The sequence below is a fragment of the Lemur catta genome, chromosome 3, assembly GCF_020740605.2.
Source record: "Lemur catta isolate mLemCat1 chromosome 3, mLemCat1.pri, whole genome shotgun sequence".
NCBI lineage: Eukaryota > Metazoa > Chordata > Mammalia > Primates > Lemuridae > Lemur > Lemur catta.
Window position 1 is genome coordinate 16,631,043 of NC_059130.1, and position 24,571 is coordinate 16,655,613.

Here is a 24,571-nt window from a genome sequence, read left to right on the forward strand (position 1 = left end):
AGCAAAACTCAAGAAAAAAGCTAAAAACTATTTCTTAAGATTATAATTGTCTTCTGTAACCCATTATTCTCTGCATTTAGAGGGCTATGCTGGGTCTGCAAAAGGCAAAGATGTTTTCTACAACAAAGATCAGTATGTTTCCTAATGTGAATTCTAATATCACTAGTGTAAAGGGTTTAGAATGAGCGATTTACATCAATATCTAACCACAGCTCCTCTAAAAACTGCTAAGCAGTCCATGTGCCTCAAGTGCTAATGATTTAAGCAATAAATATATTAGCAGCAGTTAGTGACAGGATGTCCTAAACTTTAGCACTAAGACTTTCACTTTGAGGGGGGAAAAGATGATTAAATATACTGCCAAACAAATTCAGGGAGTGCTTTCGTGAATTTAATACTTGACAGGCACATGTTAATAGGAAAAAGGGTGCTTTCTACAAACTTTAAAACTGAATTTAAACCTGGGGAAAGGATATAGACATGCAATAAAAAGTACATTGTCCTAACTTTCATTCTCCCTGCCACCTTTGAAAATAAGAGTTCAGGACTTAGAGAACTTAGATAAAGAAGAATATTAGCAATTTCACAAATTTCTCAGTCTGGTTCTTTTTGAAGGAGAACAATGAGGATGAAGCATGAAAAATAATGTTATAGGAAGTAGAGAACATCTTTTCTCTTAATATAAATATCCCAGTTTATAAAGAAAATCGAAATTGGACATGCCAGACTGCCCAAATAAAGAATTTAGGTTAGTTTCTCACCATTGAGAGAGAGAGAGAGAGAGAGAGAGTATAAAAGAGATTTTAGGGGCACCAACAATGGAACCAAAATGTAAATATAAAAATTTTGACCTGTCACATAATAGGCTCGTTTTCTTACCTGCATTGTTTCTGGGAAATGCCTCAGATGTGCATTATCATGGAAACAGCACGGTTACAGAATATTTTACAGAAATATAAGTTTAGCAACAATTCAAAAGTTTTTAAAACTACATCAGTTCTTATGAACTAAATTAGAAGTCTCATAGCTTTGAAAAATAATCCATTTTTAAACAAAGTGAAGAAATGTATTTAAATTGTCAGTTTAATTTCTGAATGTGGCCTATGTATTTAATAAAGAGGTATATAATTATTATAGGTTTTTGGCATTAATGAAGTCAGATGGAGAATAGAAAAAAAGGTCTTTCACCCATGAACAATTTTCATATCACTGGTTAAACCAGACAATGGAAAGCTAAGAACCTTTAAAAATAATCATGTATTTTCTATTAGTATATATTAATAGTTATAATTATTTATCAACTCCCCTAGTTCTGAAGATGATCTTTGCCCTGGATAAAATGAGAATAGTGAACAAATCTTCCCAAAAGTTTTGCTCACTATTCAGTAAAAGACACTTGGCATTTATATCTGCTTATTATTTTTAAAAATGCAATTTGGGAAGAAAAATTTTAATTATTTTTGGGAAGGGGCTGAAGAAACCCCAGTGAGACATTCTGTAGAGAGGTCCTTTGTTAGTGTAACATCTGACCTTCTATATCTTTGGAAATCATGCAACTTGGCTAATGTAGTCCTTAAAGAATTAATCAAGCAGACTGTAAGGCCCTAGTTACAGTGGAGCCAGCCAATTATGAGTTGCTCAGAAATTCATCATTGGCATGGCCAACCACATTTTCCCACATAAAGATTAGTAGAAATATGTGAAAACAGGGCCCATTCCCACCCAAGCACAGCTACAATATGCATTCAGTGAAACAGATTTCAACAAAGTTTTGCCCTAGTAAAACAGACAATTTATTTGGGAATCATTTTGATTCTGTCTTTACCTGTAACACTTCTTTTCTATCAACATTGCAAAGGCTTCCCTGTTTAGTTAAAACTCAAACAGGGACTTTTATATTTAAACACACTTCTGAATTCAAAGCACTAAAGTCACATGCCACAAGCCTGAATTCATCAGTAAGTTAGTGAAATCCCCAAAGACCATCTTTAAGTCTTTTCACTGTTGTGATAACACCCTCCCAAGTCTTTCTAAGAAGAAAGCTTTTCTTGCAAGAAAGAAATGAAAGGGGCCAGAGTAGATGAAGATTGGTTCTCTAAGGAGAGGGCAGTGCTGGTCTTAAATAAAGAAGCTCCTTTCAGATAAGCAGAATCAGATTCCAGTTCAGTTGGTTTGCTGGCTACCCTCACTTTGAACTCTCATATTTAACCCAGCAGGCTTCAAAGCAGGTGAGAAAATGACCTACCACTTAAAAGCAATTTTTCCTTTTTCAGGAATTCTGGCCTTGGAGAATATCAGCTCTGATATCAGCACATTCCACATCTCCAGGGATTTATGCAACGTTTTTTCATTGCTCTATGTCTAATGTCAGATTCAGTTTTCATCTCAGCCAGGAGAAAAATCAAGGAGGAAAAAATCCTAAGTTCTGAAAATGAAGTCTTATTTCACATAGCCTTACACCATGCAAAAGAAGAGGCACTAAAAACTAGCCATTCTAGTTCATTCCCTTTTATTTATGTAAATCTGATATATGGTGAGATCAGTGCTTGGCTTCACAAAAAAGCAACTTTTATAACAAATATATTTTAAGAAATCCAAATTGAATTTACTCTAGCATGTGAGCTAACACAAAAAGATTAGATAAGGAAGAGAAAATAGTAACAACAAAGAAATTTAGGAAATTTCCTTAAATTACTTTTTCTTCCTAAATAATGAGTATGTTTCAAAGATTCTACATCAGTTTCTACTTTAGCTACCAAACAGCTGATTTTATTGAAAATCCTAACATAGGCAGTTTGCAGCTAACCAACAGGTTCTGTTCTACAAGGACTGAAGTGCCTGGAGCGTAAAACTTATCTATCTCCACTTTCACATAAGCATAATGTACCAGAAGTATAATACTAATAGTATTTTTTTCTTTTATTTTTGACCATCTTTCTTGGAAGATAATAGTATTTTTTAAATGATACTCAGCCACCATTTATACTACAGTTTCTATGGAAAAATGCATTTTGAGCTTCCTGTAGGACATGTTTCCTCAAAACATGAAGAGGGTATGGTTTCCCACCATTGTTGCACTTTGGTGATGATCATGATGACAATTAAGGAGGCAACAACAGCCAGCACTTACCTACTTTTTACTGTGAGCAGACATGGTCCTAAACACAATAATATTTCAAACCTATTTAATCCTCACCAAAGCCTATGAGAGGTAGTTCTAGCTTCATTTTACAATTAATGGTAGAAAAGGTTAAGTAACTTACCTGAGGTTGTACAGCCAGTAAGGTTCAGGGCCAGAATTCAAAGCAAAGCAGTCTGCCTCCAGAGTTTATGTTCAACACTCTGCAATGCTGCCCCTTCTCCACCTTGACAAGGTGGCACTATCCAGGTGTTCCAAATGCCTCACATTGGGGGTAGAGTAGAGCAGGGATTCTCAACTTTTAAATGTGCATATAGGATCATTTGGGGATCTTGTTAAAATGCAGATTCTGATTCAGGAGGTCTGGAGATGATGGTGAGTGTTCCTAGTTCATAGACCACACTTTATGAAGGCGAATTTGAGCCTCTAGTTCCCTCACTGTTTGTCTGACAAGGTATTTATATGTTGTATTCATAAGCTGTACCTTATATTGTAATCATTTTCCATTAACTGTTAAATGGAACCTGCTCTTGGAACTGCTGAACAACTATTGATTTGCAAGTACTTTCAGTAAATATTTAGTTTAAGAAAACTTTTAAATGTACTTTTAAAGGCTACAGGGATAAAATGGGGCTATAAAAACTCACTGTCAGGCACATTTTTGACATTATATACCACAACTGTACAAATACCAAAGGACAGTGAATAAATGCTTGTTTATTGTTCATCAGCTAAAATCACAGTATATCAATACTTTTGGTCTAAAAAGGAAGCTTCTGCTTGCAATATGTAATGATTCATTCTCAGAGTCTGCTAAAGGAGTGCTAAGGAACTTATGCTATGTAATCCTAAAGGCCCTTCTGGTGCCATTAGTGACCTCTTAGGTAAAAGCAGACACTGTATACTAACAATGATGGATAGAGCATACAGTGAGTACACTCCACATTAATTTTTGTCAGTACCCCGTGGAAATATGCTACCAACAATCGCTACATATCTATTCCAGATTCTAGATCTCCTTCCTTGCTCTATTACACCTCCTTCCCACCCCAGGGCCCTGACAGAAACCCAAGAATCATCTCTCCTATTGTTTGCCTGTGATCTCAAATACACAGTTGCACATTTTTTTTCCAGCTGTTAAATGGATGGAATTTCCTTTTCACTCCACTTTTTTTTCCATGCCAGATTACACAGTAAGGTCATTTCAGTTTGACAGGTACTCATTCAACTATCAGCACCATTGCAAACAACAGAGTTATGGGTCTGATCATTAAGCTTCCTTTATACACTGAAAGGAAACAGAATAGTCAATGTCCAACCCAAATATCTGTACTCCCTGAACAACAGTGGAAAGTAATTCTTCTTGAAGCTTGACCCAGAATCAAGTGCAAACTCAGACTCTCAGGCCTACAGCCAGTGGCAACTTAACACATTATATGGTTGAACTTCAGGGAAAAAGGAAAACCAGTGCTCTTACCACTGGTGCCAGAAGAAAGCCAAACTAATCTTTAAGGCACAAAATAAACTATTCTTAAGGCAGGGAAAGAAATTGTGAGGAAACAGGGATTTAGAATGGAGGCATATAGAGAAAAATACAGAAAATCATTACTAAGACTAGTTTTTTTTGCGGTTCTCAGTGCTTTTATATTTGGGAATATAAACAGTCAGCAGTTTCTTCCTGTGTTTTAACTCTTATCACTTGGTAAAAATTCAAAGATGTACAAGAAAGATGTAGTTTTAAAAAGGCTTAGAGACTTACAGGGAATTATCTTTGGTAATTTTATTTTGAGCCAGTGACATTACTTAATAAGTTTATGTAGAAGAGTAAATAGTCATGGGATACATGCTCTAATATCAGTCCTTAAGTATTTCCTGGGTCAGGAAATTGAGAAGCAATTCAAAACTAAAGGGTAAAAATGAAAATAAAGTCTATACATGTTCCATATGCAAGTTTGGGGAAGGTCAATAAGAACACACAGACACAATAACTAGGAGAACCTTTGTGTATATAGGCACGTTCTGTACCCAGGGCAATGTCTCATCTGTCCCATCTTACCTACTTATTCTCCATCCTAGTTGTGTTCTTGAATTTAAAGTTCAGAAATCCTTAGAACTAATGATTTCATTTAAATGGAAAAATCAAAAGGCATGTTTACAAAATAGGGAATTTTTTTAATGCCAAAGAAAATGCATTAATGGTAAAAAAAGAGTTGGATTATTCTTTAGCTAGTAACAAGTGCTATGTTTATCACCCAAAGTGATCTACAAGAACCAGCTTTATAATGTTATAGTTATATTGTGATAATGTTATATTGTATTCTTTAAACTTTCAAGCAACAGAAGTATAGCTCAAATCACAAACAAAAACATGTTTGACATATTTATGGCAGCAACTTTACAAATCAATTCCTGTAATTTACTGTAACAAATATCTTCTACTTCTCAACTGGGTTAGCACAAGTAGATCAGAGATAGTTTCTTGTGTGTTTTACAAATACTCTACACAAGTCCTTGAGATCATACTTACAGCTTTAGCAAAAATACCCATGATTTCAGGAAACTGGTGTGTGAGAAGGGCTATCATTGCTGTAGAAGAACATAGTCCTGCTGTGAAATGGATGAAAAAAGGAAGCTCCTTCTTTGGGTAAACAGAAACATGATGAAAGGCTGCAAGGGAGAAAAGGTAAGAATAAATTTTGTTTCAGAATACAGTGTAAACCAGTCTTAATATTTTCAAATGAAATCTATTTTTAAAAACTAAAAAGAAATTTTGTTTTTTTTAAGAAAAGCACAAGACGGCCTGAGCAACATAGTGAGACAAAATACAGAAAAATTAGTTGGGTGTGCTGGTGCACACCTGCAGTCCCAGCTACTTGGGAGGCTGAGGTAAAAGGATTGCTTTTAGCCCAGGAGTCTGAGGTTGTAGTGAGCTATGATGATGCCACTGTACTCTAGCCTGGGCAACAGAGTGAGACCCTGTCTTTAAAAAAAAAAAAAAAATGTAGCAAAAAAGCACAAGAAGTCTCTGGCCAAGCAAGGTAGAAGAAAGTTATCCATTATTTATTGCAGCATCAACAGCATATCCACATGGTCAGACGACTGTGCTGGGGCCTGGGAACAGGATGGCATTGTGGAAAAGAACATTGATTATAAAGTCATGTTGAGGTGGTTTTGAAAAAGAGCTTTGTCACTTATTATCTGTATGATCTTGAATAAGTTGCTAAACCCTCTAGAAGTCGCTATGGAGTTGTTACAATGAACACTGTAAGAGCTTAATAAATGTGAGTTCTTATTCTTTGGGAACTCAAAGAGACAAACATGTCATTGAAAATTTCCAAGAACCATCATCATTTAATCATTTTACTCAGTTATTAATGTGTTCTATATGTGGCATTTCATTAAGCACTGTAAAAATTGAACTAGAAAACCAAAGCCCTATTTCTGGCTACAAATGAAGTCTCTTGTCTTATTTTACCACATTTATACATTTACTCAGATATTATTTTTGTAGTGATTGGATATTTCATTGTCAGTTATACCTAAGTAGTTGTATTTTATTTGAAATTTGAAAATACTTAAATAACAATACTGAGATGAGCCTATTATAGTGCCTGGCACGCAGTAGGTGCTCAGTAAATGTCTGTTAAACTGAGAGCCATTCTGGGACTTCATTAGGCCAGGAAGTTGACTGCTCAGGGCTGGATACTAACCCAGGAATTCCTGATGTAATATCCTGCATTAGTAAGGGATGACTAATTCAGTGCTGAACCAAAGTCAGCTATAAATTTCACTTTTTTAAACATGATGATTCACAGAGAAGATTACACCTAAGCTACTTTCAATAGCTATGATATTGTTGTCTTATACTATATTCAGAAAGTATATACCAAAAACCAAACCAAACCAAAATGCAGAAAATTTTCAGAGCTTTGAGCCATGATTAAAGTAAAAGCACTGAGTGTTTTAAAGCTAGAAACATTAGAAACTGTAGAGAACAATGTGCTTTCAGCACCCAAAGAACCAGTCAGCAGTGCTTTCTGCCCTGTGCTTCAGCCATGAGAGGCTACTTCTCAACTTCAAACCAAGAGAATTAAACCCTGGTATTTGACAAGACAGGAAACACATACAAGGCAGTAAAATTAATAATATTAGCTAAACTATGTATCATTTTATGGTTTAAAGTGCTTTAATTTATATTAGGTCATTTAATTTTTTTTAATAACCTTAAGAGATAGTATGATTCCTACTTTATAAGATAGAAAACTATATAGGTTTTCCAAGAAAATTTCCTAAAATATGAGATTTTTATACTGTAGGAGAGACCTAATTATTTCTTTTTGGATTGTTTTCTGTAGATTCATTTGTCAGTCAATGTTTGGCTAATACATCAATATAATGGATGACTGAATAGCACAGAAACACTCCCTTGGAACGAAAGTTCAAATTTCATCACTGGCTTGTAGAGAAAAATTTATCAGGAGGCATAAAAGACAACTAAATAGCTATGTGAACTAGGGGAATAGTTCAAATCTGAACTTATGAGGTCCATAAGCAAATTCCAGAATGCCATAAGTCATATCAAGGTTGAAGGAAAATTAAAAACAAAAAACATCAAGTACTCTTGGGTATTAAAACTCCACATTATTAAAAATTTGTTCATTCTACCACAGTCAAAGACAAAAAATACTCTAACATACAATATAATCAAATAACCCCCCAACCCAGCATATCCCTCCTCTCCTACCTCCTGGAGTTTACATCCTATGTGGAGTTAGAATTTAAAAAGGCTTGCCAAAAAGCAAACTGTCTGGGCTTATAGCTTATGGCTCTGACAACATGATAATAACCCTGATTTTATTCATATTACTGTGTAAAAGTTGGCCTGATATTAGACAACTTTTATAATGCTTTATAAAGGAGGGATATTATTTTAAGCTTATTAATGTTCCATAATTTAAGATCAATTCCTTTGCCCTAAACATCCCTGTTCCTGCTAAAACAGAAAAATAACAAGTACTACTATCACTACCCTAGAAAGAAAAATGAAATTTCTCTCGTTAATGACCTCCTAACTGCTAAAGTCAATGGATTCTTCTCAGTAATTACTTTACCTAATATCTCAGATTTTCCTCATCACTTGAAAATTTCTTCCTCGTTTTAGTTTCTCGGATAGCTAGTTTTAGTTCTTGTCCTTTCTCTCTGATCACTCCTTCACTGAATCTTCAACTCTTCTCCTGCCATCCATTCCTTTGACATTTCTGTGCCCCCTGGTTCCACCCTCAGTTCACTTCTCATTCTATACAGTTTCCCTTAGTGATCTCATTTATGCCTAGGACTTCTTTTGCTACGTGAAAAATGATGACTCCAAAGTCTATTTTGTGAGATGTACAGAGTTATTAGAACTCCTGACAAATATGTTTATACAATATGATCCTGTTTCTAGGCCACAGCTGATTGGACAAGAAAGGAACACCTGGATAAATCTGATTTTCTCTCCCAGAAGTTTTAGAAGTAGGATTGAGATATTATTCATTCTGTATTGTTTGCCTAAACTGATGACATGTAAACACTTAGCCACAGGGGCATCAAGTTTGGCCACGTGGCTATCTGTGAAGGGAAAGCCAACCTGCAAAGAGAACGATACAAGAATGAAGCAGATACACTAAGAGAAGCAGAAATGAGAGATATTACAAACAAAAGAGGAGTCTGGGGAGGGAGAAAGTGAGCACAGGTGAGACTGAAAAAGGCAGCCAGAGATAGAGATATACAGATAACTGACTCCTGGAAATCCTAATGACCTTCTAGTTCCTGGTTCCAGTCCCTTATGAGGTCTAACTGTAATTGTTGTTTTTGAATTCTTCCCACAAATTCCCATTTATGTTTAAGCTAGTTTGAAGGGGCTCTCCATTACTTATACCCAAAGTATGCCTACATTTACTATTTATATATTATATATACACTTTACAATGTACATATCACTTACAAATATATCTTACACCCACACTTTATATTATTTAGAGATGCCAAAATATAAAGACTTTTATGTATATGTGTTAAGTAGATAATAAAATATTTAAACATACAAAGACATATACATATATATACGTACATGTACATACATGTAAATGGATGACATGTTACACAGGCAACATAGTCAAAGCTTGAACTTATTTACTTCTCCCACCCCTATTCCCAAACCTGCTCATCCTGCCGTATGATAGATTACCATTCCCCAGGGCACCCAACTCAGAAAATTGAGAATCACTCTTGACCTCCTAGAGAGACCCTCCCACCTCAAGCTTCCTTATAATCTATTCCATACATACAGTACTTAACACACTGTCTGTCTATCAGTCTTTCTATTAGCCTGTGAGCAGCCTAGGAGTTCAGAATAGGGTAAGGAGGAAAAGGGAACCAATATTTCACATTTTTGTTGAGTACTTACAATGTACAAGGCTTGTTTATAAGAATAAACAAATGAATTTTACTAACTCACAGAATGTTTATTGAATATCAGTTTTTATGGCAAACATTATAGAGATACAGGGACAACAAAGAGAGTCTTGGCCTTCAAAGAGTTTACAGTCTAAAAGGGGAGATTAAGAAGCACACAAAGCACTTTGAGAATTCAGAGAAAGCAGCGATCACTTATCTCAGCAGATGGAGGAAAATAAAAGACCCTGGGAGAAAAATATCAGTATACTCAATTTGTTATAATCTCTCCTCCTAAATTTTCATCTATCTGAACTTTTTAGCTCATTCAGTTTGATGATTGTAAAACTGCAACTTTCCTTCCTAGATGTCAGTTCTAATGGCTCAGTACTGTAAAAACTGGCACAAGTTTACATAATATAAGGAAATATGGTACTAGTGTTTACAACCTGCAGCAGGCTTACTTCTCAGTTAAACCATTAAAAAAAAAATTAAAACAGGAATTTACCAGCTTACAGAGAAAAGGAGTGGATGATAAGGCAGCTGAGAAACAAAGTGTAGACTATTCTTTTGAGAAGTCTGGCTTCCTGAAGGCAGGAACTAGACTGAAACATTCTCAGCAATCATAACCCTATATATTTCTGGTTCTCCTCCTAACTCTTTGACTGCTCTTTTTCAAATTGGGAGGTGTAGCCCCTTCAACTTCATTCTTCTCTGTAAAGATTGTTTTGGCTATTCTGGGTCCTTCACCTTTCCGTATAAAGTTTAGGATCAGCTTGTCATTTTTTACAAAGTCCATTCTGAGATTTTCATAGGGATTGTACTGAATCTATAGATCAATTTGGGGAGGACTGTCATCTAAACAATATTGAGTCTTCTAATCCATCAACATGGAGTGTCTCTCCATTTATTTAGATTTTCTTTAATTTCTCTCAGCAATACTTTGTAGTTTTAAGTGTTACATTCCTTTTTTAAAATTTATTCCTAAGTAGTTTGTTCTTTTTGATGCTATTGTGATTGGAATAGTTTTATAAATTTCATTTTCAGATTGTTCATTGTTAGTACATAGATATACAATTAATTTTTGTATATTGGTCTTATAACCTACAACTTTGTTGAACTTGTTAATTAGTTCTAGTAGTATTTTTATGGATTTCTTACAATTTCCTGCATAGAGGATCATGCCATCTGTGAATAAAGGCAGTTTTACTTCTTCCTTTCCAATATGAATGCCTTTTATTTATTTTTCTTGCCTGATTACACTGGTTAGAATCTCTAGTACAATGTTAAATAGAAGTGGTGAGAACAGACATCCTTGCCTTATTCCTGATCTTAGGTGGAAAGCATTCAGTCTTTCATCATTAAGTATGATGTTAACTGTGGGTTTTTTCATAGATGTTTTATCAAGTTGAGGAAGTTCCCTTCTATTTGTAGTTTTTGGAGTGTTTTTTAAATCATGAATTGGAGCTGGATTTTGTCAAATGTTTTTTCTGCATCTATTGTCCTTTATTCTATTAATATGGTGATTACAGTTTCAGATGTTAAACCAACCTTGCATTTGTGAGGGAAATCCCCTGTGGTCATGGTATATAATCCTTTTTATATGTTGCTAGATTCAGTTTGCTTAAGATTTTGTTGAAGATGTTTGTGCTTATATTCATGAGTGCTATTATTTTATAGTTTTCTGATAGTATCTTTGTCTGATTTTGATATCAGGGTAATACTGGTGTCATCAAATGAGTTGGATGAGTTCCCTCTCCTCTATTTTCTAAAAGTTTGTGAAGGATTGGTATTATTTCTTTTCCAAATGTTTACGAAATAACTGCTCTTTTTAATACCTTTAATCTTGATGTCCTTCATTGCATCTACCGCTGGGTTTTGCTCAATAAATGTTTAGAAATGAATTGAATTATGCAACTACGTCCCAGAAATGGCTACAATAGTATTTAAACAGTGTCCTGAATTTCAACCAAAGGCGCTTTAAAAATGGAGAATACTATGGAAAATAATTTAACAATTACTTTTAAGTTTAGGAAAACTGAAATATTTACTTACTAGGTAACAGCTCTCTATCAGCAGTCTCTGTGCAGCTGGGATAAGGGTAAAATAGATGTCCTTTCTCTAATGGGTATGGAATCATTCTAAAAGCTGAGAAAAAAATACATATGTTGACATTCAATTCCATCTCACTTATCATCCTATAACACATATCAAAGCTATTTTGGAGACATATTTTAATAAAATTTTCACATAGTATTTTATTTTTGTTTTTAGAGAGACATTTTAGATGGAAGAAACAAAGTAACCAAAAGAATGAATAAGGGGAAGAATAAGATTTATTTAGATAACAAGGAATGGTCTAGTCTGGCTATAGTAAAACTAAAGGGAGCAGTGGATGATAAGACGGGCTAGGTCCTTCTTTGCTTCTGTCTCCTCATTACAAACATAACTGACAACTCCAGAGGTATGAATTCCACTTCTTAAAGGAATATTCATAAAATTACCATGTGTATACTTGCTGTGGCCACTACTGTTGGCAACCTAAAAGAGTTCTCAATGGCTTCTAACTTCACATACGAGGTTCACCAAAGTTTTCAATGAGCAGATCTTAGTCTAGATCAGGGGTTATCAAAGTATGGCCCTTTGGCCAGATCTGGCCCACTATCTACTTTTATAAATAAAATTTTATTGGAACACTGCCATGTCATTCATTTACATATTATCTAAGGCTGCTTTTGTGCTACAAGAATTGAGTAGTTGTGATGAAGACTGTATGGCCCACAAAGCCTAAAATTAAATAATAGTAAATACTATCTGACCCTTTACAGAAAAAGTTTGTTCACCCCTGGTCTAGATTATCACTAACTCTTGCAGATTTATTAAAGAAGAAATCCTATTGATCTATTCCACTAGCTAAGTACAGTAAGTCCTCACTTAACATCATCAGTAGGTTCTTAGAAACTGTGACTTTAAGCGAAACAATATATTAATCTAATAAAACCAATTTTACCATAGGCTAAACAAGAGTTAAGTTCCTACAGCATATTTCTAGCCAAAAAAAATCACCAAACTTGTAAATAAAGACCAAAGCACTTCTAATATTAAACACTGAAATAAAATTGAGCTATATGTACATTTAAGAAAGATTATAAAAACAAGTAAGATAATTATTTACCCAATTATTCCAGTTCAGAGTTGAGGGTGCCTGAAGCCTATCCCAGCAGTTCAATGCAGAAACCAACCCTGGACAGGATGTCATTCCATCACAGGGTGCACTGACACCCACACCACATCACTCATATTGGAACAATTTGGACATACCAGTTAACCTAATGTGTACTATTTGGGATGTGGGAAGAAATTGGAGTACCCAGAGAAAAGCCCCAAAGACATGGGGAGAATGTGTGAACTCCACACCGTCAGTGGCCCTGTCTGGGAATCAATATTTTTCCTCAACACTGTAACAAAATGACATTGAATGAAATATTATTTGAGGACCTGCTGTACTCATCAAAATTGTGATAAGGTTTTTGTTTTTCCTTTAGTGTTTGGCTCTATAAGCTTTTGTCAAAATATAGATTTTATTTTGCCACAATAAAAAGTATTTATTTGTCCAAAGTCATAAGCAAATCAGTGACAACACTAGTAAATAATTTATCAAGATTCATGAAATACAGTATAAATCATATACTTGAAAACTTCCTGTGTGCCAAGCAGAATGCCAGGCAGTGAAGACACATATAAGGTGAATGAAGTACCTGGTTTTGAAGAGCTTATAGACTACTGGAGAAAAAGCAAAAGTCTAATTACTCAAAGACATTCAGCTTCTCAAGTACCTAATCCCAGTTTTATTAATCTTTATATTGTCAGTGTTTGGCTCTTAGCAAATGGTTAATGCAGAGGTTCCCAAATTTTCTTGGTTCAAGAACACATGGAGACCTTCATGTCTCAAAAATTTTTATAATGCCCTAGGCTCTAAGAAATACCTAATAATTCCACTTATTAAGTAGTGAGTCCAAACAACTTAAAAAGTTTATGTTCTAATAATTTAGCAACAATTTGAAAAAAATACATATAAATTGGAGAGAAAATAAAAATCTTATTTCATTTTTAAATGACCATCATCACTCTTGTGAATTGCTACAACATCCCAAGGTGCCACAGTGCAAAGTTTGAGAATGGAGGGTTAAATAATTTTAGTGAATGAGCATTGAATTTTTATCAATAGCTGTGATATACTTTCCTAGAGAATTATTATACAAATCCAGATGAGAGAATATTTGGATTATGATTCTTCACTTTCTTTCTTTTTTTTTTTTCTGAGACTGGGTCTTGCTCTGTCAACCGAGCTAGAGGACAGTGGCATCATCATAGCTCATTGCAACCTCAAACTTCTGGGCTCATGGGATCCTCCTGCCTCAGCCTCTCAAAGTGCTGGCATTACAGGCGTGAGCTACTGCACCCAGCTGAAGTTTCTTCATTTTTTGGGTGGTTATAAGAAGTAACAAATAAAAGATGTGGTAGTTAGCTAAAACCAGTCCAAATTATTCTGCATAGAAGATATAAAAATAGCCAATAAACACATGAAAAGATGTTCAACATCACTAATTATTAGGGAAATGCAAAACAAAACTACAATGAGTTTCCACTTCACACCCATTAGGATGGGTATTACCAAAAAGAAATGACAAGCGTTGTCAAGGATCTGGAAAAACTGGAACTTTTGTGCATTGCTGATGGGAATGTAAAATGATATAGCTGCTATGGAATAAAATTCTGACACATCCTACAACATAGATGAACCTTGAAGATACTATGCTAAGTGAAATAAACCAGACGCAAAAGAACAAATATTACATGATTCCACTTATGTGACGTACCTAGAGTAGTCTAACTCATAGAGACAGAAAGTAGCATAGTGGCTGCCAGGGGCTAGAGGCAGGAAGGACTGGGGAGTTATTATTATATATTTAATGGGTACAGAATCTGTTTGGGATGAAGAAAAAGTTCTGGACATGGATGGTAGTGATGGTTGCACAACACTGTGAACGTACACAATGCCACTGAACTGTGTACTTAAAAATGATTAAAATGCTAAATTTTATGTTATAAATATTTTACAATAAAAGAAAGAATAAAGTTATTTAGTTGAGAGGAAAATCGTTTCATGTCGTGCACATCCGAAAACAAAACAAAACCAGACTACTTTTTAAAATATAAGAACAATAACTCAACCACACATTAAAAAGTTTATAAGCCAAAGGGCTAACTTTTCATTTTCTTTTCTTACAAATATGCAACTTAAATGAATATACGGTAGAATGCCATAACAGTTTCTCATTTGGCTTTTTGTAAATGTGGCATCAATATGAATACATTGGTATTTCTTCTACCAATAAAGCAAATATAATGCCACTGAGTTCACTTTGAAATCAATCTGAACAACAAATCCTTATGGTAACTCCGACAATCTCATTAAAAAAGACTGCCTATGAATGCAATGAATAGAGAAATTAGTGCTATATTTGGAAAAGAATACTTACTGCCTTCCCATGTACACTGTAACAGATTAAGAGCACCTTCTATTCGTTTCCAGTGCTGAAGATGAAAGAAAGCATAAGCAATTGCTTCACTATCACCTCGTTTCAGAATGTGTTCTGGAGGCAAAATTAAACTTTTCATCTCTAGTAAATACTGCAAGAATAACACATACACATACACACACAATAGAAAAAAGAAAAATTAAATTGTGTTAAATTCAAATACCCACAAAACATAGATTCAAAATGTTATAAAGTTAAATTGATAAAAAAATTTAAACTACTTGAAATGACATGAGGATTCTACTCATAACATGTGTATAAAATGCTTATATATACAAATTCAAAAAATCAGAATATTTCTATAGGTAAAAATAAGGTGATAAATGGCTTATGTGTGACCTTGCTAAATACAAAATCAAAACTCAAGATGAAGAAATAATGTGAGAGCAAACATTTATTTTTCCAAAAAAGAGTTAAATGTAAAAATTATAAAATACAATTTTGGAACAATACTTGCAAAAATACTCAATTCTTTTTTTCTCTGATTTTATAGGTGCAAGAACTTAATTGTAGAAAAGTTCAATTAATTAATATTTACAGGGTTCAAAGCACTATGCTTTTTAGGGACTACCAAAGAATACCCTGTCTGTTCTCTGGAGTTTCATAATGGGAAAGACAGATTTCTTAAGTAAATAATTATAATTAGACTGTGGTGAGTGCTTTATTAGAGGTATAAACAATGTATATAGTATGTAGGAATATGGATAGGAGGGGTATTAATTTTTTAATTTAGCTTTTAAATAATAGCTTTATTGATATATTAATAATTCACATACTTTAGAATTCATCCATTTAAAGAATTCAGTTCAATGATTTTTAGTGTATTCACAGATATGTGCAATTATCACCACAATTTCAGAACATTTTCAACACCTCAAAAGGAAATCCAGTACCCTTTAGTTATCATCTTCTTCTTCATTCCCCTTAAGCAACCACTAACCTGTCTTTACAGATTTGTCTATTATGGGCATTTTATACAAATAGAATTATATAATATGTGGTTTTTTGTGACTGGTTTCTTTCACTTAGCATGATGTTTTCAAGGTTCGCCCAAGCTGTAGCATGTATTGGTCTTTGTACCTCACTCCTTTTTATGCCCAAATAATATTCTATTGTATGGAATATATATTTTGTTTATCCATTCATCAGTTGACACACAATTTGGTTGTTTTCACCTTCTGGCTATTATGAATAATGCTGTTATAAACATTTATGTACAAGTTTTGATGTGAACATATGTGTTCATTTCTCTTGGATAAATACTTTAGTGTAGAATCATTGGGTCATATGATAACTCTAAGTTTAGGAGGTATTATGATTTAGGGGCTAAAAATAAACCACTTAATGGGATTTGAGCTGATATTTAAAAGTGAGTAGAATGTGGCCAGGTGCGGTGGCTCACGCCTGTAATCCTAGCACTCTGGGAGGCTGAGGTGGGCGGATCGCTGGAGCTCAGGAGTTCGAGACCAGCCTGAGCAAGAGCGAGACTCTGTCTCTACTAAAAATAGAAAGAAATTATCTGCCCAACTAAAAATATATATAGAAAAAATTAGCCGGGCATGGTGGCACATGCCTGTAGTCCCAGCTACTCGGGAGGCTGAGGCAGTAGGATCGCTTAAGCCCAGGAGTTTGAGGTTGCTGTGAGCTAGGCTGATGCCATGGCACTCACTCTAGCCCGGGCAACAGAGCGAGACTCTGTCTCAAAAAAAAAAAAAAAAAAAAATGAGTAGAATGTGGATGAGCAAACTTGGGGATAGGGTGAGGAGAAGAACAGGAGGACATATTCACAGCACAGGGCCATCTTGAACAAAGGCACTGAACCAAGAGAGCAAAGAGCAAAATGCATTTAATGTGCCTGCTAAAGAAGTTATAGGCTATCAGTTCTTCACATGTGAAACTAAACTATCTTAAACTCTTGAAGAAAATACTTGTCCTATTATAATTTGTAACAAAAGCGGTATAAACATAGTTATTGTACTAATCAAATGTATAATACTAATTACATGAAGAAAACTACAAAACTGACCATTGGTACATCATCTTTACTTTACAAAGTAGTCAACTTAAAACAAAACCTTTAAAAAAAATTTAATTAGCTAAATACTTTCTCTAAAGACTGAGGCTCAGAATGCACTTCCCGTTCTAGAATAGGTTTAAAATAACTTCTTTCATTCTAAATAATTTGATATAAAATTATGTCATAAGGTCCAAATCACATTAACTTCTGCAATAAAATACAAAAACAGAAAACCTTCAGAGTATCTCAAAAGATATATTCGCACATTTCAAATGCTGGTTACCCAGGCTGTTATATAAACAAATGAGATAATATAAATTAAAGAGCTGAATTTGTGAAACACTTTGTAAAACTGCTATAATAAGCAATGACTCCAGGAAGAATCTTAAAAACAAAAATTTATAGTGGTTTCAAAATTTAAGCCATAGGTTATTAATCAATATGTATATACTCTTCATATTAATACATCTAAAATGGTTTTCAACAATTACTGAGCTTAACACCCATCTTTAATTAATTATTCTTACTCTTGATGTCTTTGGCTCTGTCCTCAAAGCGTAAGAATGCAGTTTGTGCATCGATTTATTTTAGCAGATGTCACAAACTATGAGATTATTTACTAATCCAGTTTGGGGACTTAACATTTCCCATTCAGTTTCTTAAAGGAATGCAACAGAGGTTGTGTCCTGGTCAAGCAAAGCCCATTTGCTGCCTGGTTGGGTTCTCTCCCCTTAGTGCCTTGGGCCTATATTCCTGAGGGTAATATTCTTTCTAATCCTCTCTAATCCTTGCCCATTTTTTTAAAACACAGTAAAAGATCACTCGCATCAGGCAGCTGTGGGAAAATGGACTCAAATAGATGACCTCTGACATGACTCCTTATGCTCTTTGCAAGTGCACTAAGAGCTTCTTCAGTAGGAAGCAAAGAAAATGTGGCAATCACAGTGGAATCATCATCATAAAAAGACTATCTAGTTTTCACAAGAAAACTGTTTAATACTTACACCAGGCCCTTCATATTAAAATTCTGTTTCATTTTACAGATAAAGGAGACAAAATATCCCTAAGCATTTTCAATGAGCTTTAGAACCCAGAAGCTTTAAACCCTAACATGGTATTTAGTATATTGGTAACCATTTAGTAAATATAATCAAAGATATTCAGTTAACAATTATTCAGTAAAACTTAACAGAAAATATCAATTTGATAAGTCAAGAAAAGCATTTTTTGAATAGCAACTATGTGACTAAATTTTCACTATTTAATAATCTAGGTGACAATTTAGGAGGCAAACATATGGCACACTTATTAGAAAATGATACTTCAGGACTTTATATTAAAAATCTCTGCTATTTAATCATTTTTAAAATCTTCCTTATGCTACCTTCTTTTTTATCATGTCCTACCTACTAGCAAATATCCTTTCCAATTTAACTTTTAAGCAAACTAATTTTTCATTTCCTAATTTTGAACCCCAAAATATACGGGAAGATTTTCAGTTTAAGGAAAATGTATGTAAAATAAGTTATAAGATTATTACTTATCTCCTTCACAGACTACTACTCGGGAATTTCTGTTACTTAGCAAAGCCTGTAACTTACTACCCAATAGAAACCATTATCTTTCATATTCTACTACAACATTGTACAACCCAAAGCAGGCACTAAAATACTTGTTAATTGAGCTGATGTGATATATAAAGTGTTTTCAAACTCACACTTATATTTTAGTTTTAACTTAAAGAAATTTTCTAATTCTCTGGATAAACTAAAACCAAACACATAAAACAATACAAATTCTGCTACCCAGACTTTACTCTTCTTAAGAAGAATATAAAAGATTAAAAACTGAGAGGTAATTTGTTTTATTTTGGTCTTTTATTTTCTTTTTTTCTGATTAGAAAAGTACAACCTCAGTGAACAAAAATGCAAATGTTAACAGTTATGCAGTAGAAAATAATATATATGTTTCGATAATAAAATAATAAAGAAAATGAAGATAATAATCTATTTATGTTTGTCTGGATTTCATTTTTATGCATAATATACTGACTCCATTTTTCTCAAAAATAGGATCAAACTGTTATGCAACTCACTTTTTACTTCATAATACATGTTGTACATTTCTTCCTGTCTCTATTCAGATCTAATGTTTTTAATTATTGTATGGTATTCCATTAAAAGCTGAGTTATAATTATAAGTTAAGAAATAAGTTCATGCTGGAATTGTGCTACCATCCTTAAAAGGTAAAAAATAGTATCTTTAAGAAAAACTTGAAAAATAGTTATGTAACATGGCTTAAAAATTTCAAGCAATGATGAGTATAAAATTTTACTTTCCTTAACTTAGATAAGCTTTTAAACCAGCTGTTCTAAACTACAGACATGTCTATTTACCAGTATTTATTAAGTGTTTGTTATGGGCTAGTCAGAGAATTGAACATAGAATGATGATGACTAAGACAAGAGCCCTGCTTTTGTTACGGGGAACTGAGGGAGAGACATATAAATAGACCAAAAAAAAAAAAAGAAAAAAAGAAAAAACCCAATCAAACAAACAAAAAGATATGTTTGAGGTAATGAAGGAACAGAGAAAGCCATTATCTCTTCTTAGGAAAACTAGGAAAGACTCCTTACAAGGAGACAACAGATGAGCAGGGTATTGAAGAATGAGTAGAAACTTTCCAGGTGGAGAAGAGATTGAGCATACGTACAATGGTAGTGAGATAAGATGAGACATGACCAATCCAGGGAACAGTGACACCGGAGATAAGGGGCAGGGAAGAAGTGGCAAGGAGTAAGGTTGGAGTAGATACTGGGTCTGGACTGTGAAGGGCTTTTATATGTGTAATACTAAGACTAAGGGGTTTGTCCTTATCCTACAGGCAATAAGCAACAAGCGGAGGCCTTTAAGCAGGGTAAGATTTGTTATTTAGGTAGATAATTCTGGCAACAGCCAGCATGGACAACGGCTGATAGCAAGGAGACCAGTGAGGAATCTGTTTTAATAGTCCATGCCAGAGATGGTATTTGAGATTATTTCTGTATGTTTAGAAATATATAGAAAATGTCTAGCAATATGTACACCAAACAGAAATAGTGGGTACTTCAGAGAAGTAGATGTGAGAGGGAGAGAACAAGAAATTTTTTGCTTTATAAACTTCTGAAGGGTCTGAATTTTTTTTAAAGTACCCATTACTTTTATTATAATAATAACAATAATATTATATTTTTAAAGGATAGGTGATGAAGGCATACAATAGTCAGTGACAGTGCGGATGGAGTTGATGGCTAGATCTGAAAAACATTTCAAAGCTTATAATATGAGTTGGTAATTTGGAAAGAGCAGAGATAAAGGTTAATGATGAGAAGAGGATAATGAAGCCATAAATCAAAATATAGAAAATAAGAAAGGAGAGGCAGTTTGGAGAAAAGATTTAAATTTTAAAAATTCAGTTGGAGACACATTAAAGTATCCGAGGTACTTATCATAGGTAAAGATTTCCACAACTAGACGGAAATGCAGGTCTATAGATGAAGAAGGAAGCCAGAGTTAAAAGGTACAGTTTTGGAAATTATCAGCAAGTAAAATATAGCTGAAGACATAAACCAAAGCTAGTACCTAGTATGTGCTGTAAGACCTTCCATACTACCTCTAAATTATCCTATTGCTGTGTGTGTAATAAGTCAGTAATTGCTCAGGACAATTTTAACTAGTTTTCAACTATAGACAATATAGTCAAATAACTATTTCAGTCTCCTGCTTTTCACTGAAAATATAAAAATTAAAGCTAGTTTGGAAGCTATGGTTAAAAAGACATAATGATGTATGGTCTGATGGTTTCTTTTATGAGTCTAAAGCCATACACCTATGCTTACACTCAAATTTACTTTAATTTTGAACTGCTTTGATCTTTATAATTTATCTTTAGATTACTTTTTTCTATTACTTTGTAAATCTTACAACAGCTTTTGACCAAAAGCAATATAATTCTGACCTGAAGTAATGATAATGCTTTATAATCTTCCTCTTAAAAGCAGGGGTTAAAGAAAAATCTCTCTGAAGGCATCTGAAATTAAGGAACTTTGCTCTTGATCAGTCATGCACACAAAGAACCAATTTATCTCTGCAATTAGTTTTCTCAGTGCACATTCTATGAGATTGGACAGGCAAGCTGAATGCAAAGAGTCCACATGGATATGTATTGGGGGAGACTAAAAACAGTTCCCAGATAGAAAACAAACAGAACTGCTATGTGAATAAACTAAAAGAAAATATAATACTACCTAACAGCCTCAAGAGCAAAGGGAAAGAGTTTATACAGAAGGGAGAAGGAAAGGAAGCTAGAAAGGACATTTGCTATAAGAAAACTCCTATCCACATTATCCTGCAGAGCTGCACCTCAAGAGATAAGCATTTCTGAAGTGATAGTGACACCTTCAGAAAAGCCTTATGAGAAGCCGCCAGAGAAGGAAGGAGAGTAAGAGGAGAACAGAGAAGAACCACCTGAAGGAGAGGAAGAGGTTTCCTGCATGGAAACCCAGGAATGACCTTCGCTTCACTCCCTGTCCTACTCAAAGTGGAGACTGGAGCCTAAGCTAGGGGCTACTAACATGGTACCACTTCCATGGGATAGGGAAGACAGCAGGAAGGAAAATAAACTCTAGAAGGAAGTGTCATTCTGCTGGGTTTTGATACTGGCTTAGCAGCCAGAAGTCTCAAATTTATGGCTTATGCCATCCCTCTATAATGAAGCAGGATACCAACATTTCTTCCTAATACTTTAGAATCCCCAACTCCTAAAAACCCCTCAACGAGTACTTTGTTGTTGAAATGTTGTGAATTGTTAGTGTCTGGATATTTTTTTTTCTAAAAACATGATTAAAGTACTTTGTAGCTAAAAAAACAGAGAGAGATAAGCATTTTGTATCTCAACTTTTTTATTTAGGTCACAGTACAACTTAATGGAAGGCAAAAGTCTTACTGTGCTCTAAGTTTGGGTCATAGACTTCAACACTACTTCCCCTTTACTCCTGCTATGCCACTCAGAAACTCAACTGAGTTTCCCTTTTATCTTTTATGTATGCTGCTATAATATAGGTAGTTTGGCCAATGAAATGCAAGCCTGCTGCTAAAGAGCTACTGTCTTCTATGCTGGATAAGACTCATAATATTCTACAGGCTTCAATTTCTGATCAACTAGAACAGATTTTACTTTCTATGTATTAATTTATTATTAAAACTTCCCTTGCACTTAAAAGTTTCCAGGTACAGTCTGCTTCCTTGGCAGCACAACACTAAAAACAGTTTTACTGTAAAATAAGAAATAATAACCTTTAAATGCTACAGATAACATATTCCTAAATAAGTACTCAAGTTACAGAGATTTACTAAACATGTTTTTGTTATTGTTTTTTTTCTTAATGTTCTACTTTACTCTTGTCCTAAGAGCTTCTTCTGTAAGATACAAATAAATTGTCCTCAGGGTATTAATTAATTCAAACTAGTTAATTTCTAACTGTTTCAATATCTTCACCTTTACCTTATCTCAACAAAGAAACCTCCAAGCCTTACACATTCTAAAGCTTTAAGCACTAAAATAATATTCACAAGGAAAGAATACATATTGGAAAAGTTCAAACAAGAAAAGAAAATGGTAACAAATATTATAAAGTAATGACCACCATGATGATCAATATTGTTGCCTGATACTCAGACACTATGTTAAGCACTTTATATATATTATCTCATTTAATCAGAAGGCATGATACTTTTATAGTGCTTTTCATGCTAAATCAAATTCTTTTTTATTCACTGAGGTATAAGTTTAAATGCATAGACTTTAAATATGCAGCTTAATAAGTTTTGACAAATACAGACAAGTAATGCCCAAATTAAGACATAGAGTATTTTCCATCGCCCCAAAAAGTTCTGCTTTCCAGTTAATTCCCCATTCAATCACCTGAGGTGACCACTGTAATTTCTATCATCATAGATCACTTTTTGCCTTTTCTTGAACTTCACATAAATGGAATCATTCAGTATGTACTCATCTGTACATTATATTTTTGAATTTCATCCCTATTTTGCTTTTATTAGTAGGTCTTTCTTTTTGTTGCTGAATACCACTGAGTAAATGTATTGCAATTTAACTATTTACCTATTGATAGACATTTGGGTTGTTTCCAGTTTTGGGGTATTATGAACAAAACTGCTATGCATATTCATGTTCAAGTCTTTTTGTAGACATATGCTTTCATTTCTCTTGGGTATGTACCTTGGAGTAGAATTGCTGGGTCATTGACTGAGGCATATATATAACTGTTATCAGAAATTGCCAAACAGTTTTCCAAAGCAGTTGCACCATTTTGTAGTCTTAGCAGCAATGTATACAAGTTCTAACTTCCACATTCTTACTAATGTTATCAATCTTTTTAATTTTAGCCATTCTGGTAGGTGTAAAGCAGTACCTCACTGTGATTTTGTATTGCATTTCTCTGATAACTAATGATGTTGAACATCTCTATGTGCTTATTGGACAACCCAATATGTTCTTTTGAGAAGTATCTGTTCAAAGCCTTTGCCCACTTTTTAGATTGTCTTTTTATATTTATATATTCTGGATATGAGTCTTTAGCCAAACATATTACACATATTTTTTCCTATCTGTGGCTTGCCTTTTTGCTTTCTTAACACTAAGATGAACAGTTTTAAAATTTTGACAAAGTCCAATTTATAATTTTATTCTCTTATAATTAAGTGCCTTTTGTGCCCTAGGTAATCTTTGTTTACCCCAAAGTTTCAAAGATATTCTTAGATGTTTTCTTCTATATGTTAGTTTTAGTCTTTATATTCTGACCAATGATCCATCTCAAATTAATTTTTGTGTATGCTATGAGAAAAATTCATGATTTTCTCCCCATTTAGATATCCAGGTGTTCCAGTACAATTCGTTGAGGAGGTTCCTTTCCCCCATTGAATTACACTGGTGCTTTTGCCAAAACTCAATTGACAAGTGATTATATATGGATATGTTTCTGAACTTTTTATTTTGTGATTTTTGTCTTTTAAGGTAATTATTTCAAATTTAAATATAAAATAATAAAATTTATAAGAATTTGGTGGCAGTATGCTTATTAAAAAATCTTCAGGCTGAGCGTGGTGGCTCACAGCTGTAATCCTAGCGCTCTGGGAAGCTGAGGCAGGAGGATCATTTAAGGTCAGGTGTTCAGGAGCAGCCTGAGCAAGAGCAAGACCCCATTTCTACCAAAAACAGAAAAAATTAGCTGAGCGTGGTGGCACATGCCTGTAGTCCCAGCTACTCAGGAGACTAAGGCAGTAGGATCACATGAGCCCAGGAGTTTGAGGTTGCAGAGAGCT

At 34.2% G+C, this 24,571-nt stretch overlaps 1 protein-coding gene across 5 annotated transcripts in view; it reads right to left on the reverse strand.

Annotated features, from left to right (window-relative positions):
* The window catches only part of ST7L (suppression of tumorigenicity 7 like), a 74,385-nt gene that overhangs the window by 5,719 nt on the left and 44,095 nt on the right, over positions 1–24,571 (reverse strand). For 3 of the 5 annotated variants that reach the window (XM_045546806.1, XM_045546810.1, XM_045546809.1), the window contains 3 exons: positions 15,115–15,265; positions 11,627–11,719; positions 4,900–5,806 (listed from right to left, as the gene is read on the reverse strand). In XM_045546806.1, coding sequence (XP_045402762.1) covers positions 5,628–5,806; positions 11,627–11,719; positions 15,115–15,265 — 423 coding nt within the window. In that variant the 3' untranslated portion in view covers positions 4,900–5,627. Of the gene's footprint in view, positions 1–4,899; positions 5,807–11,626; positions 11,720–15,114; positions 15,266–24,571 lie in introns of those variants that run through there. The other 2 variants (XM_045546807.1, XM_045546808.1) reach the window with 2 other exon arrangements.